This window comes from Polistes fuscatus, unplaced genomic scaffold, assembly GCF_010416935.1.
Source record: "Polistes fuscatus isolate 324 unplaced genomic scaffold, CU_Pfus_HIC Scaffold6, whole genome shotgun sequence".
NCBI lineage: Eukaryota > Metazoa > Arthropoda > Insecta > Hymenoptera > Vespidae > Polistes > Polistes fuscatus.
Genome location: NW_025113140.1, coordinates 6,159,678 through 6,176,607, shown reverse-complemented (window position 1 = coordinate 6,176,607; position 16,930 = coordinate 6,159,678). Strand labels below are relative to the sequence as shown.

Sequence of the window (16,930 nt, the reverse complement as noted above, 5' to 3'; positions counted from 1 at the left end):
GAAGTTGTCCACTCACTCTCCCTGTATCGGTAATTCCAAGGATACGAATATAAGATATGGTTTAACGAAAAGGCACTTATATATTGTATCGCATTCGCGATATATTCTTAACTGCAAACGTATGCTACTATTAGGTGTACAAATAAGTTTCCGCCGTTTTTTATTAAAAATTAAGTATTTATTCTAGAAGAATGGTAATTTTAAGGTTATTTAAAATACTGTCCATCACTTGCAATGACTTTTTCCCATCTCTCAGGCAACATTCGGATCCCACGTCGGAAGAACTCCTTGTCTTTTGAGGCTATCCACGAATCAACCCAATTTTTGGTATCTTCATATGATTTGAACCGCTGCTCCGACAGAGCATGTGCCATGGACCGAAATAGGTGATAATCGGACGGTGCAATGTCTGGTGAATACGGCGGGTGGGGTAACACTTCCCAATCAAGTGTTTCCAAATACTTTTTCACGGGAGCCGCTACATGTGGACGAGCATTGTCATGCAGGAGAATAATTTTTTCGTGTCTAGAATAGTATTGAGGGCGTTTTTCCTTCAGAGCTCGGCTCAATCGCATTAATTGTGTTCGATAGAGGGCTCCGGTGATTGTTTCGCTCGGATTAAGCAACTCATAATACACTACACCCAGCTGATCCCACCAAATACACAGCATGAGTTTTTTTCCGTGAATATTCGGTTTTGCTGTTGATGTTGACGCTTGGCTTGGTAATCCCCATGATTTTCTTCTTTTTGGATTATCATAATGTATCCATTTCTCGTCACCAGTGATGATACGATGTGAAAAACCCTTTTTTTTATGTCTAGCAAGCAGTATTTCACTTAAGCATAATCGGCGTTCAATATCTCTCGGCTTTAATTCGTACGGAACCCAATTTCCTTGTTTATTAATTATTCCTAATGATTTTAAACGATGTGAGACTGCTTGCTGAGTGACTTCTAATGTTACAGCAAGTTCTTTTTGTGTTTGAGATGAATCTTCCTCCAATATTTCCTCCAATTCTGCATCCTCGTAAATTTTTGGCCTTCCACTGCGATCTTTGTCTTCTACGTCGAAATCACCGTTTTGAAACTTTTGAAACCACTCACGACACGTTCTCTCACTCAAAGCAGTCTCACCATATGCTTCTACGAGCAATCGATGCGCCTCAGCAGCAGATTTCTTTATATTAAAGAAGTAAACTAATATTTCCCGCAAATGACGCTTATTTGGCTCAAATTTGGACATTTTCAACTAAAAAAAATTATATTTTACCAATATGAAATCAATAATATTAATAGGTTATGTTGTTCTTAAACGTCCAAACTAATTTTTAAGCAGGATATCATCTGCGAAATTTAACGGAAACTCCGCGCCGCGCTATCTACATTAAAACGGCGGAAACTTATTTGTACACCTAATAACACGGTATAGAATTACTTATCGTCCTTCCTTCGAGAATTAAATGCATGCGCATAGTCGTAAATAAATATTAGATTTAAAAGTTCTTATGAATTTAAATTAAACATAACTCGTTATAACGTAATTTAAAATAGCAATTATTACAATAATCTACACACAAATGAAAATGTTAAATAAAAAATTAATATATTAACGATAATAATTAAAAGAAAGGAAAAAAAAGAATAACAAATAGATTATACAGAGCGCACAGTCATTTGATTAAAAATTTCAAACGAAAGTATGTAGATAGAAAAAAAAATAAAGAGAGAAGACATTGGGGCGGGTGTAACACCCAACGTGATAGTTCCACGAGGGTGGGTTTTCATAAGAACACGCTGATAAAACCGGCGATCGATAGAACACCGCCGAGCCACGCCGTTTTATCCCGTCGACTTTGTATATTAATGTAACTATGTAAATACCTTATCCTGTGTTGAAAATATACAAAAATAAAAATTGTAACATAGGATAAAGAAAAGGGAAGGAAAAAAAGAAACAAGTAAATGGTTAGATGAATGACTTACAGCTTGAAATTGTTCAAGGAGTTCCTGTCGGTCGTCGATCGCGGTGGCCATGTTGCCCGAATATATGTATAATCCTTCCGCCTTTCCTTTCTCTTCTCTATTAGCTCGATATATGTATCCCTCTCTTTCCTTCTACTTTCTCCCTTCAACCTTTTTCTATGATATATCTGTTCGTCGTGTCTGACAATAGTAACGAGAATGACACGACTATGTATCCTTTCACGTAATAATTATACGAAGGATCTAACTAATACCTTTAATCTAGATACAAACATACGATTTTATATAATATATATATATATACATATATATATACGTATATATCGAAATATAAACAAAAGGACCTTGAAACTAATCCTACCGAAACGGAGTCGCGACGAAGACTGAGAATGCCGCTGCCGCTGTCGTTGCGACGACCGGCGCGCGCCACTCATCCGAACTCCCTCGAAATTTACCGAATATTTCCGAAGTTCCTCCCTAATGGCCCCCAGGGCCATTTTTCACATATCAAATAACCGTCAGAAAAATTCTATTCCAACTTGTGCCAGACGTTTCCTCTATCACCTTCCAAACTTTTTGTTACTATCTCCAAATGCTAACCGTTCCTGACAAAGTCCTAACAAATCTACCAATCTTTTTACTTTTTAGTTCTTTTTCACTTCGTTCCCTATACTTCGTTCAAATTTCCCGCCTAAATAGAAAAAATTTCGATTTGAAAATCCGAACGTTTCTACGATTGTTTATACAGATCTTCTTGTTGGGTTGATTTGAAATGGGAAAAAAAGAGATGTCAGAATCGTGGAGAAAAAAGAAAGGAATGTCTTTATAAACGTGTCACACGGTTTTTTACAGTTTTTTTCTTTGACTCACGATCGAGCGAAGTTATTTGTTACAAATCCGCCATAAAGTGGGTCAACGACCTCCCAAAATGAAAGACTTGACTGAAAGATTTCTACTATTATTCTTTTTCATTTAAAAATATGGATTTTTTCGGTAAGTATTAAAGATAAAATGTTTGTACGATGAAAAAACATTCGACCGATATGATAAAGAAATATGTTAATCGATTAGTTATAAATGCAAATTGCATTGTAGAAAAACGATTGCGACTCATTGCGGACGATGATTCGAAGATCTCGCTTCAAACGAAATCCCCACAAGGATGATTCATTTTTCTATTACGAAGCAATGACAAATGTCGTACATAAATCCATGTATATATATGCATATATATATATATATATATATATATATATATATATATATGCATGCATGTACTAGCTACATATGTAAATCAGAAAAAATCCGAAGCTGACTCAGCCGTGAGATTCAATTCCTATTCATTTACACTCTGATATGCGTCACTCAATTTATATCGTTAAATGAAAATGATTTACGCATCAAAACTCAATTCTAACTCTTTGTTTTCCATAAATTGACAATTTTCTATATATATATCGTAGAAATAATATCATTTCACAGAACTTGAGAAGTGAGTTTTATAAAAATTCCAGGTCGCAATCTTCAAGGGTCGTTGACCCCTGCTTCAATAATTTACATCAAAACTGGATTCTACCATGTTGTTTTACGCGTTTGTAATTTTGTGTTGATGCGTTCAAAATGCAAAAAGTGTTATATACTTATATATACATATATTAGTATCATAAAGATTATAGTATCTTATTTATATTATCTCAAAGTCTTACGTTTCTTTTTTTCGGAAATTCCACTTGCATCTTCGGGGTCATTGATCTTCCTTCAAAATTTTTGTGTGATTTTTCATTTCTTCCGAAAAGAAAAAAAATATACTTTTTTAAAAATTCCATTTTAAATTCTATGCACAATTTTCAATATTTTTATGAATTATTTTTCTTTTAAATTATTGTCTATTAATGCCATTTAAATAATTAATGATAAAAAATTAATTTAAAAAAAATACGATATTGGTAGTAATAAATAAAACGATTATTGACTATAACAATTTTCTCTTTCTCTCTCTTTTTGTGAATAATATTTAAATATTTATTTTCACTCTCATTATCGCAATATTTCTATGAGGAAACATGAAAGTAATAGAAATGTGTATTCTTTGGTACGAACGTGCACACATTTACTTTAATGCATTTCTTCATACATATATGTTTATGTGTTTTCCTTTTCTAAATTATTATTCTTCTTCATTTTTCGTCAGAAAAATCAATGCGATATAATACTTAATAAATAAATGATATCTTTAAACGACCTACCTAACAATTAACTTACAATTATTTCTCGTCTCATAAATATGTATGTATTAAGTTATTAGTAGTCGTATCTACGATTAGTTCATGCTTTATGGGAAATTTTCTGAAAGGGAAACCATGACTAATGCAAATAATAATACTTCTAATAACAGTTAATAGTAACAAGAATGATTTTCAACTAAAAAAATATCCCTGATAATAAGAATGTTATCAAGAATTATAATTAAAAGAAAAAAATAATAAATGATTCTAATTAATAATATCTTTTCTATCAATCGTCTAAGATCCCTAAACTTTCAAGTTAGAATAAAAATCGGTTTTGTGCGCGTGTCGACAAAGTTCGACTTCGATTGAATCATTAGATCATTTCTACTAACTTTTTCGAAAAGGCACAGACACTTGCCTCGTTTATATACACAAAAACCAAAAAAATAAAAAATATAATTAAAATATGTATAATACACTTAATATTTAATGTGTGTTAATACGAAATTTTTCATAGATCACCAAATGTAATTTAAAATTTTAAACACCGATTTCATTCATAATAATATAAATCGCTATAGTTAGAAATCCACAGTGCTTAAAATCCAACATTATTTCCCACGATGATCTATGTAGATTTATACAAATAGATCATCGTTTAGGCTAAATCTCTCGTATCTGTACAAAAATATATATGTACGCAAATGTTTTGAGTATTACTCTTCTTCATTTTCCTTTTTATTTTATTTATTTGTATTCATTATTTCACAGCCTGTTTTAAATGAATCGCAGCATACGTTGATCGTAGACGACGAACGAAGATCTATATATCTATCTATCTATTTCTATCTCTCTCTCTCTCTTTCCTTTTATATATATTTCACTGGAAAATTGTATCGAACATAAATTATATCTTTTATATAATTATATCTTTTTTATATCATTCGTATAACGTCGTCAACGATTTACTTATGCTTCATATGTAGATATTTAAAACACACTGTGTTTAGCGCCGCTATACTAATCGACTAACAATAATAATAGTAATAATAATAATAATAATATTAATCATAATAATAATAATAAGTGACACTCTTAAGAGTTAAGTCCATGTGAAAACTGAAATTTAAAATCTATTTTCTATTTCTTCCATTGCAGTAGTTATAGTGTCGTAATTGTAGTTGTAATAATTCCAGTTGTTATAGTTGTAGTTTTAGTTGATACCTTTTTTCTTTTCCTTAACAATTACGTCATTGTACAAAGTTTTATGCGTCGATTCTCATCGAACGCATTTACGCGAGTACTTACAATCTAAGATAAAAGTATTTCTCTATAGTGTTTATTTTATATAATATATTTTCATTTTTTTTTCTTTCTTTTCTTTTCTTTTTTTTCTTCTTTTATTTATACATTGTAAACTGTATTCCGTTTACGAGTATAACCAGACTATAAGAAAATGATTAGAAAATAAGAGTTACTCTTTAAACGTACACGCACGATCGATCGATCGAAAAATCATTTCTCGTTAAAGTAAATAAATGTTTTTTTATTAATATTAATAATTAAAAGAAAAAGAAAAATATAAAGAATAGTTATCCTATAATAATTCATAAATTTCAGATAGCAAAATTCATATACATTAATAATTAACATTATAAGTCTAAATTCGTATTTTCAGATGTTTCAAAACTTATTTTTTAGCAAAATAAAAAAACATACATAACGATAATAGTAATAATAATAGTTATGTAAGTAACCAAGTATCGTAATTAAGTATCTAAGAAAAATAAATAAGACGTCGCGTAATATAGTTTGAAAAATTCACAAGAAATAAAATTTTACAAAAAAAGATTAAAGAAAATAATAAAAAACAGAAAAAAAAGAACTAAGTAACTAAGGGTTGCGGGGTTTGGAAGGATGTTGGTTGGGGGTGTAAGAGAGGTAATACGAAACCATAATATCTCGATTAATAGCTATTTCGTAGAAGGCAGAGTAAACATACATGCTTATCTTCAATGTTGCATGTAAATTTTGTCTCTTTTATACAAACTGTGTGTGTATATTTATATTCTATGGATAATTATCATCAACCTAACATATAATTATTTCTATATATATATATAATTCTATCTTAATAAATCACGCACATACGTGCACACATCACTCATATGTTCTTTTTTTCTCTTTCATACGTACACTCTTTCTCTTTCTCTCTCTTTCAGTCTATCTGTACAATATAATCAGGTGCAAAAAGAAAATTAGCAATAACTTTGTGCACCTCGTATTATTTTAAAAGCCGATATAAAATTCGACGGAATTTTTTTCATCAGAGAAAAGTGTTGTTGTTGTTATTGTTGTTGTAGTTGTTGCTGTTATTTCCAAACAATATATATATATATATATATTTCATTAGAACATATTCATATATACGAGTCGGTAATTATGAAAATGATTTAAATAATATAATATATGACAATTTTCGAATTATGTAAAAGAATAATTTTAGGTATTTTTTTCAATTAAATACACTAGTAGACACAAAGTAGAAAAAATCATTCTAAGAGATAATTAATAATATAATACTTTCACAATCACCATCTCATATATATACATACTCACGTACATACATACATACATACATATACATATAATATATATATATATATATATATGAGTGTATTCATAGATGGAAAAACATTACTATAAGAGACTTACATATAATTTTCTAATTATTTATCGCACTTTTCAGCCGTTCACATATTTTCTTCGTTTAACTTCACTGTTTTTTGTTTTCTTGTTTACAAGATAGTCATCGAGGAACACTACAGATTGTACTTCGTTAAATCATCGGTAATAAACGTTGATCCAGATTTTTGTTGAGTCGTTGTCATGCTTTCTCAAATAATCGTCCTATATACATATATATATATATATATATCATTGAATTTTCTGTACGATTTTGTATTGTTTTTACCGCTGCATTAATAGCGAGGAGGTATGAGTTCACGAGACACAATCTCGAATAGATTTATGTAAGTATTTGTAAGTATATCGTCGTAATGATGACTAAAAAAATGCAAGTATTATTATTATTATATGTATCTCGATTAATTCGTTGCGTTTACATTACGATCGACTATACGATCGATTACACGACCGACTTGCTATACTTTTGTTTCTTTTCTCTCCTTGCTTTTTACCAAGATTAATTCCTGTTCGACACTGCGTGAACTAAACAAAACAAATACCTATTATTTAACATAAAAACCATACAATAATATATATAACACAAGTCTTAAATTAAAAAAACAAGAAAATCATTTATTCACATTAATTTTTTTTGTCTTCAAATGTCTTATATGTATCTGATAATCTAAAACGGCACTTCAAACATAAAAAACGAATTTTGTTATTAAATGTATATATATATATTTTTTTCTCTCGATTGATTTATTAATATTAATGATGAAATGTGAAATATATACGCTGCCAAAATACAATTATACCTAGTTGCAAAATCTAAAATATATAAATGATACGCCGATTAAATGTAAGATATTAAATTAAAATTAATTAAATTAACTTAATATAAATGATATCATTTCTATTGTCCTATGCTGAAATCCGTCATTGCTCTCACTGGCAACTTGTATCTTTAAAGAATATATAAAGGAACAAACAAATCTATAATTTTCTTATACTATAACAAACACTGAAAGAGTACATATTTTTCATTTTTATCAGAAACGTTCCGCTCGTAATGGATATCTACAAAAAATGAGAAGAAATCAAGAAAAAATAAGCAAAAACAAAAAATTAACAGAATATAACTATTGATATATCGAATGTGATATAATCTAATAATAAAAATAATTATCTACTGTGACGAATCTTCAATATTTAAAAAGAAATTAAAGATAAAAGCTCAACCCTGATTTACACCTAACAAAAATTTAAAAAAAAAGAAAAGAAACAAAAAAATAATTAATAAAATAATCACAGTTGTTGGTGTAATATATTACACCAACAAATTATATATATATATATATATGTATATATATATATATATATATATATAACGACTAGCGTGCAATTATATGATTCTGTCTCTTTTATCTCTTCACCACTCGCAGCTTATATCCAGATAATGTACAGTAACCTGCAATGTATGTGTGTATCTGTATATATGTGTGTCTGTGTGTGATATATATATCGATAGATTATAATCACAAAGGACATCATTTGATAATCGATTAATACAATAATAATAATAATAATAATAGTATAATGATATTATGATAATAATAATCGTAATAATAATAATAATAATAATAATAATAATAATAATAATAATAATAATAATAATAATAATAATATAATAATTAATAATAATAATAATAAATCATCGTATGATTCTCTTGAGCTTTGTCAACGATTGAAAACACGCTAGTAGGTCTTGACGAAGGATGAAGTTTCGTGGATATTAGCTTCGGTATCGGTCCCATGGTATGCCTGAGATTGAGAAAGGGAAAGAAGTGCATCCAATCCTAAAGATTCAGCCAGGGAATCTGGCCCTCTCGACTACACAATGCGTTTGTGACGCACACATAAAAAAAGAAACAGAAAAAACGAACGATTCGCTCTAGAGCAATGATCAACTGACTATAATCTAGAAGAAAAAAAAGAAAAAGAAAGGGGAGGGGAAGCGAAAATGTGCATTAACATAATGATATAACATAATGATTCGATACGAAAGCACAAAGATATATATAAATTTGATTCGTTTAACTTAAATTTCTTGAAGCCATTTCAATTGATCTGATAAAAACAAATCAATAAATAAATTATTCGATCAATCAAATTGAAAAAATTAATAAATAAAAATATAATGTAAAAAATAAAACACCATTTGAGGACAAGAAACATTAATGAAAATAAAACTGCAAAGAAGCAAAGTGAAGTTTGACTACACCATAGATTTGAAAAAAAAAGTCTGTCGTCTCTTTGTAATTAACTTACCGTGGAATTTTGATCTGTTTCTTTGCAATTACTGCAAATGTAATCGTCTTCTTCGGCGATTTCTGTTCTATCGAGGCCAACGCAATGCATGTGAAACCAACCTTCGCATCCCCCATCGCATTGGACCCAATCTACTTCCCTACCTACAATTTTGTTTTCATTTGTGTTAAGATAGAAAACAGTTAGCAATATAATAATATTAAATAAATAAATTATCGATATATTCTTACCACTGGGATGTAAGCAATTAACTGCAGCACAATCTTCTTCCTCGTCCGAGGTGTCCTGTTTGGTCTTTTTTCTATTCCCTCCTCTTTTCTTTGGACCTTCCTCTCCTTCTTTTCGTTTCATCTAGTACAAAAATTATACTGAAATCGAGCTAGCTAATGTTCACAAAATTGTATTTACATATGACACTATCCTTAAATTATCTTCTCGAATTGAAACTTTGATTGGAATATATTTCTAAACAAAAAATATCTAAATAATCGATTAATTGAATTTTCGCAACAAAAAAATAGAAACTTTAATTCAAGATAGATATATATACGTATATATAAAATATTTGTATCTATAAATACCTTCCGTGGGCCACGTTTTATTGGCACAGGTGAACAAGCTGATTTTTTCTCTTTTATAAATCCCTTACGTTTAACCGAACTTTTGTCATCGACTTTTTGCTTTCCAAGTTTCTTTAATAATTCAAATTCTTCGGATTTTCTTTTCCTACCACGTTTTTTAGCATCCTTAGATTCTTGATTGCAATTAGTTTGAATTTCTTCGAGTGCCGCGTACTTTCTAATAGTACTTGGACTATTGGTATGACTTAAAATACGCCAAATATGCTGTGTTTCGTCTAATGCAACTTCTAATAAATCTCCTTCCATCATTAATTCTTCTAACTGTTGCCTGGCATTGTGCGACAAGATTACGGCTGTTTCTGAGGAATCACTTGATTGAGATTTACGTTGATGTTTAGAAACTAAAATTAATAATACAACAAATCACGTAGGAAATAATTCATAGAATATTTATTTTTTATAAACTCATACATAAATAAAAAAGAAAAAGACTTACTGTAAGAGTAGGCATGTTCATTACTATTAAAGGTACTACATGTTGGTTCATCGTCATCAATCGTAACGACGTCGTCATCGTCATCCTAAACAATTATTTACATTAAATAGATAGAAAAGGAAAACAAAACAAAAATAAAGAAATAGAAAAGAACAATGTACTCACAGCTGCGCTAAGCACACTATCGTCCGAATGAACACCGCTAAGAGGTGCGATAGCTTGTACTCTTTGATGCAATTCTGGATTATTAGCTGCTTTTTTCAATTCGCTGCTAATAATTTTTTCTGTTTTTTCTCTGGCAGCAGCTTCAACTAATTGTTGAGATAACGCAGATAAAGTTTTCAATGCCAAAGAAATTTCTTCTGTCGCTAAAGCTTGTCTAGCACGATCCTGCCAATTCATTGCTCGTTCTGTTAGACACTGCAACGCTTCACCTTCGGGTAAACGTATGGTGATCTTTTGAAGACTCACTAAAAGGGCTAAAATAGTTTCCAAACGTGGTCTTCTTGAACGTAAACAACATGGACAAAGGAATTTAACTTCTCTCGAGATCGGCACTTTGCCTTTGTAGGTTGTTTTAGGTAATGGCACACAATTAGAATGGAACCAATCTTTACATAGCTCACACTGAAGCATAAGTCCATATCTTATTCTACGACATACACAATATTTAGAATCATCTTCTTCAGCTTTAGATATATTTTTGTCCCTTAATTTTCTCATTGCATCCATCTCACGTTGTTCAGCTAATTTGAAAGCAGCTACCACGGTTGCCGAATTATTCGAATCATCGAGTTTTGTATCACAAACGAACATAGCACCGACGGATTCTTCACCTTTATTTTTCTTAGTCTTCATAGCTTGAACGCCAACTCCGACACGTGGGGACAAAGCTTCCATCAACGTATAATGGGAATTTTTTCTTAGGAATGTCCTTACTGTTCTTTCTTTCCAAGTTTTAGCTAGAGAAAACGTCGATTCTAACATTGAAAGTGCATCCAATTGTAATGGAATACTCCTACCTTTCCTAATTATTTCATCTACCGTATCGTAATATGGAAAGTTTTCTCTAGTTTGAATCTCTTCTACCATGTTTGACCAATTCTTTGCTCGTCCTAATATATCTTGTAACGTATCTAAACTTGGGAGATAAGCTTCGACTTCGTCGGCTTCGTGAATGAATTCTTCAACCGCTGAAATAGTTGGCCTGTTTCTTGCATTCAAATACATTTTCGCTTTTTCTTCCCACTTATCGATCGCAGTCATCAACGTTCGTAATTCGGACAAAGTATTTTCGATTTTAAAATGCGGAGGTATCGTCGTTCCTTTTTCTATTAATCTTTCTAAATCCTCACGACTTATAGATTTTGGATCTTCTTGAAGGGATTTTATTTCTTCTAACCATTGCATTTGTGCTAATTTCTGCACACACAAACACACACAAATAAAGAATACAATTTATAAGTAAAGATATACTTTTAAATTAACTTCATAAAAAAATCCAAATTTAGTTACCTGTTTTAAGCGTACAAGTTGCGGTAACTCAATACATATGGAATCCCCAAATTCTATACACATTTCTAGTTTAGAAATATTACAATCATTTTCCGCAGACTCCAAGTATTCAGCATCGCTTTGAAATGATAATACCTGATTCAATATAAACTTTACACCATTTGATTCTTCTAATTCGCAACGTAAGCTTCTTATTTCTTTATAAAATAATGTCAATTCTTCCACAGTTAATTTGTATTTAGTTTCGACGGATTGCCTGGTCCTTAATAAGGAAAAGGAAAAGATAAAATAACAAGAATAATCCAAAAAAGACATTTTATAAACTGTACAGCAAATATACTATGCATTTAATAAATGTAAACACTGACCTTGTACGTTGTTTATTGTTCAATAGTTGTTGCGCGACGCTTGCACACTTTTCTGCATCTTGTACAGCCGTTGTCAAAGCTGTTAACAATTCACTATCAGGAAACTTCTTGTTTTCAGCTTCATTCAAAAGTTCTTTCAACTCGCTAAGTTCAACTTTGGGTTTCTTTGGATCCATGGCTTCTTTAACTTTAGTTACCCAAGAGTCGAAAGACTCCGCTTTCAATTTTAACTTTTGTAACATGATGGGCAATTCGTCTAATGTGTAACGATAGCGTAAAGTATGTTTCTCCGGCGGGCAATCACAAAGATCCGTAAAATGTCTTAAACAAACTAACTGGGAATTGTGACACGAACATGTAACTGCACTTAAAAAACAAGTTGTTTTACAAGCTTCACACTGTCTTTCATCATCTGGTAATAACTCAAAAGCTTCCCGTTCTGCCTCTGTAACACCCTATAAAGAAGGAAAGAATTTTGTTGGTTTTAAATATCTATCAAATATTCAGGAAACTAGTAGAACGTATTTAACTGTAGAAAAATAAAGAATAAATCTTAATAACATTGAACACGAAGAAAACATATGTATCCATCTGTAGTAATATTTATGGTAAAATATCAAAGAAATACATGATCGCGTAATTTCCAAAAACTTGGAAATGTGTCAAACGTGGATTAACGAACTTAACCGACTTGCAATAAAATAATAGATAATAAAAATTGCGTGCACAATGTACCGTGGCAAAACACTGAAACCATAACCTCTACTCACCAATGAAAGTTACATAATCAAGAATTATAGGCACAAAAAATAAAAAGGGAAGAAAAACTTTAATATAATTGAAAAAGAACCATAGAAAAATTACTTTAATGTTAATAATCACGTTAGAAATTAATAACTATTATTCTAATACGCAATAGGATTAATATCAATTATAACGTGGACGGTGTAGGATTTTGATGCGATCTCGAATGGTGGCAGTATCAACGCGCGAGCACGCACACCACCTTATCCGCGTGTATTCGTACACGCGTTTGTTAGAAACTGGCTGAGTGGGTGAGCGAACGCCGCCGAACAGAACCCCCCAACCCGCACCGCACCCAACCAACCAACCGACCCACCCCCTAGCCCCCCGACTGACGCGAGCGCTCTCTTGGCATTTGAAATACTACTTGATCCGAATACATAAGCCATCCTCCTACAATAAACCTATTAACCGTTTAACTTAAATTCACTTAATTCTGGATAAAACAGACAGCATATTGCACCATCCTAACTTCGAATTGTGTCGAATGCGAAAATAATATAAAAGAAGAGAAATTGTAAAAGCGAATCAAACAGCTTTTATGATCTTACAAAAATGATGATATTTTTAAAAATAGCATGCTACTTGGTCTCATTTTATTTAATATCCTCTTTCTATCCAAACTATTTTCTTGTTAATAAATGTATTATACTTGTAAATATAAATTGTTTCTGTGAATAAATTATATATGAATAATTGATGAAAATGAATGTAATGAGTTAACATATTACAATGCACTTTTTTCTTTATATATAATTTAAAAATAATAATAATGTATATATACATCCTGATATTGAAATAGAATTGAATCATTAAACATTAACCGTGACGTTTATGTAAAAGTTATTTGACTCACCCACTCCAATAGATTTTTCCTCAATTTTTTCTCATCATCTACCATTTGTAACATGTCATGGTAAGTAGCAGTAGCAATTCCAATATCCAATGAGTCTGGATCTAAAGACATTTTGCATACCAATTCGTCGTGAGAGAATACACAAAACCGCCTTAAATTTGAGTAATGCGAGATGCATTCCCTTCCCATTTTAAGCTAATGAAAACATAAGAATCAAATACAATTATTTAAATAATATAATATAAAGTAGTATTTTAAACGAGTACAAATTATTAAATGATGCATACCCAATCTGCTGGTGCAAAATTGACAGCTTCCGCAAAGTTGTAGCCTTGATTAAAACCCGCATGATACGCTCTTGGAAATGTAACAACAAATTCGCCAGCGTGTTGATCAGTTCTAAAAACTGGTACTCCTATCAAATAAAATAAATACTTTTTATGATTAAATGTTCCAATAAAAGTATCAAAGCAACAAAATCATTCATATAATTTACCTTCGCTCGTTAAGATATTTGGATTCATAATTGTTACCAATTGATGTAACAAATCAGGTTGACTGTGAAACAATTCAGGAGCAGCAGATTTCATAGAGTGTTCAAATTTTTCTGCTTGAGAGCCAGGCACCCCATACCATGTCTTTGGCTCTCCCCAATGTAAATAATTAATGGAGTAACTCCAATGATCTTCATTATGCCAACAGAATGTTGCGAAACACATGCCAACGTACATCCATGGGACTTTCATGCCACTGATGTCTGCATTAATATGACCTAATACACTACTACGTAAAACAGGTAGATTGTTTAAATTCCATGAAGACTCTGCATATTCTTGATCGCACATAAATAAATTAACACTCGTTTTTGTTGGAAATCCAGAGCCATGATCCATGGTATGCAAATCCGCGCCATATTCTACTGTCACATCTTCGTCGATGGAGGAAACTATTCTCCAGAATTCTTTTTCTACCAACGTAGTGGGAACCATCTATAAAAGATAAACAATATTTAATTATAAATGTGCTAATAAAGGAACAATAAATATTTTAAACATACATGTACTGGCATGTTAAAATAATCGCTTTTGAATTGATCCGCCATTTCGCCAAACTGTTGAAGAGTGTACTCTCTCTGCGCTTGCTCGAAACCAAAAGCTTCCATCGGTTTAGAAACCTCCTCTGCAACACATTTTGGGCACCTCCAATCTCCCTTAGGTATTTCTGTTAAAGGTGGCATCAAGCAAAATGTGTGATAGCTATCGTCGCAGCCATCGCATAGAAGCATGTTCTCCTCGTTGTCCCCTCTCCCACAATTGTGACAAATGTATTTCGCAAGCTAAACAAGGTAATATGTTTAATAAATACTTTGTTAAAAATAGTACTGTGCATTGTTGAAAAACAATAAGTTCACTTACTGGATCAAACTCGTATGTTAGCTTAACTCCTCTAGTTTTGTTGGATTTCTTTGGTTCTTTGGTATTGAAACCAGCCATTTTTGGACCGGCTCCATAAAATTGTAATTTCTTAAGCTCCTTACTTTTATCATTATCTACATATCTGCCTCTAACAATACCCTCCTTGCAGTCATGATCAGAGTCATATTCTTCTTTACAGTCTTCTTGTTTAATACCAACTTCTTGTTTTTCTTCCTGGCCAGAAAATCTCTTAGAACGACGCGAAAACTTTTCAGCCGGTGGTTTGATCTGTTGTCTTGAAATTATTCCGTGCGGCTTGTAATCACGGTCTCTTTTTTCGGTTTTTTCGTCAGAATCTGGTTCTATTTTCTGTAAATTAAAATACAACAATGCAAATGATTTGTATGTATAAAAATATTTGAAGTAACGTACTATTCAAGTATTATAAAAAAAAAGCTTACAATATCGGTCAATGCTTTTCCTTGTTTAAATACGTCAAATGGGTATAAAATTCTTTCATAGTGATTTTTTAAAATACTTCCAACGCTTCTTCCAGAGGGATAACCTAATTTGTTGGCAATTTTCGCCCATCTTCTCTCCTTAGTTACAGTTTCTATGCCTCCTATATCAAAGATGAAAGAAATATTAACATAATACAGTGAACAATAAAATAAGAAAAATAAGAGCAAAAAATGGTACCTTCGTCTGTGACAATCTTATGCAAGGAATACAAATCCAAAGCTTTGCGCTCGACAAGAGGTATTTTTAACGAAGAACCTTGTAGTTCCCAAAACTTAGCAATTTGATCTAAGAAATTAAGTTTTATCCTAGTTTTTGCTTCCAATTCATTTAATCTTTGTATTCGCGGGACAAATTTGAATTTGTCGACGTCAACTGCAAACGGTGGTTGCCAATTCTAGAAAAAAGAAAAAGAAAAACAAATTTCAGTTATCAGTAAGAACTAAAAGGTTGTGATAGGTGATGGAAGGAAAAGATTGATAAATGTGATGAAAAATGTAGAAAATAAGGAATAAATGATTTCAAATTATAATTCGATCGATTGAACTATATATAAATCCACATGATTTCTCTAGACGGTCATTATGTCGATCAGGAAATGGTTATGGTTTATTCAGGGTAACGTTGAGAGGGATTACAAAGAACGCCCCTTTCACGAAAGCACTATAGACGGCCCTGGTGCTTCATTTCTACTCCACAGTAATAACGTATGGCGTAAGACATTATCGCTAAGAACAAAATACGAATTACATTGAGATAATTTTTAATATATAAATAAACAATTGCATTGACATTTCTTATTTTAATTAATTAAAACAAAACAAAGACACAATAGTACTAAAAATATATTCTGATCAAGGAAGAAAAAAACATAGGTAAATGAAACGTAATTTCATAAAATATGATATTGTTATCATATATATGATATATATGCTAGATAGATAAATATAATATATATATAACTAATCATATATATATATGTGATTAGTAAAAGTAGAAGTTGAAAATTTTCTTAATAGATTTTATACGTTTGATAAAATCAGCTTTTGCAAATCAATGTTTCCAATAACGTGTAAATTTCAAATAATGCCATAAGGTAAGACAATACTTGTCTTGTATGATAGAACAACGAATTAGCGAGAAAC

At 31.2% G+C, this 16,930-nt stretch overlaps 1 protein-coding gene and 1 long non-coding RNA gene across 4 annotated transcripts in view; one reads left to right on the top strand and one right to left on the bottom strand.

The window, feature by feature from the left end:
* LOC122522959 (plastin-2) overlaps positions 1 to 16,930 on the bottom strand; it is a 33,630-nt gene that overhangs the window by 13,404 nt on the left and 3,296 nt on the right. The window contains exons 2-15 of one of the 3 annotated variants that reach the window (XM_043644421.1): positions 15,966 to 16,182; positions 15,728 to 15,888; positions 15,267 to 15,635; positions 14,909 to 15,187; positions 14,348 to 14,840; positions 14,139 to 14,266; positions 13,852 to 14,046; positions 12,192 to 12,646; positions 11,824 to 12,085; positions 10,474 to 11,730; positions 10,309 to 10,393; positions 9,813 to 10,213; positions 9,462 to 9,582; positions 9,232 to 9,374 (exon numbers count right to left, since the gene is read on the bottom strand). In XM_043644421.1, coding sequence (XP_043500356.1) covers positions 9,232 to 9,374; positions 9,462 to 9,582; positions 9,813 to 10,213; positions 10,309 to 10,393; positions 10,474 to 11,730; positions 11,824 to 12,085; positions 12,192 to 12,646; positions 13,852 to 14,046; positions 14,139 to 14,266; positions 14,348 to 14,840; positions 14,909 to 15,187; positions 15,267 to 15,635; positions 15,728 to 15,888; positions 15,966 to 16,182 — 4,566 coding nt within the window. Of the gene's footprint in view, positions 1 to 1,984; positions 2,375 to 9,231; positions 9,375 to 9,461; positions 9,583 to 9,812; positions 10,214 to 10,308; positions 10,394 to 10,473; positions 11,731 to 11,823; positions 12,086 to 12,191; positions 12,647 to 13,851; positions 14,047 to 14,138; positions 14,267 to 14,347; positions 14,841 to 14,908; positions 15,188 to 15,266; positions 15,636 to 15,727; positions 15,889 to 15,965; positions 16,183 to 16,930 lie in introns of those variants that run through there. The other 2 variants (XM_043644422.1, XM_043644423.1) reach the window with 2 other exon arrangements.
* LOC122522964 lies at positions 2,887 to 3,779 on the top strand. Its single transcript, XR_006305219.1, has 2 exons — positions 2,887 to 2,977; positions 3,080 to 3,779. It is a non-coding gene; the product is annotated as an uncharacterized LOC122522964 (long non-coding RNA).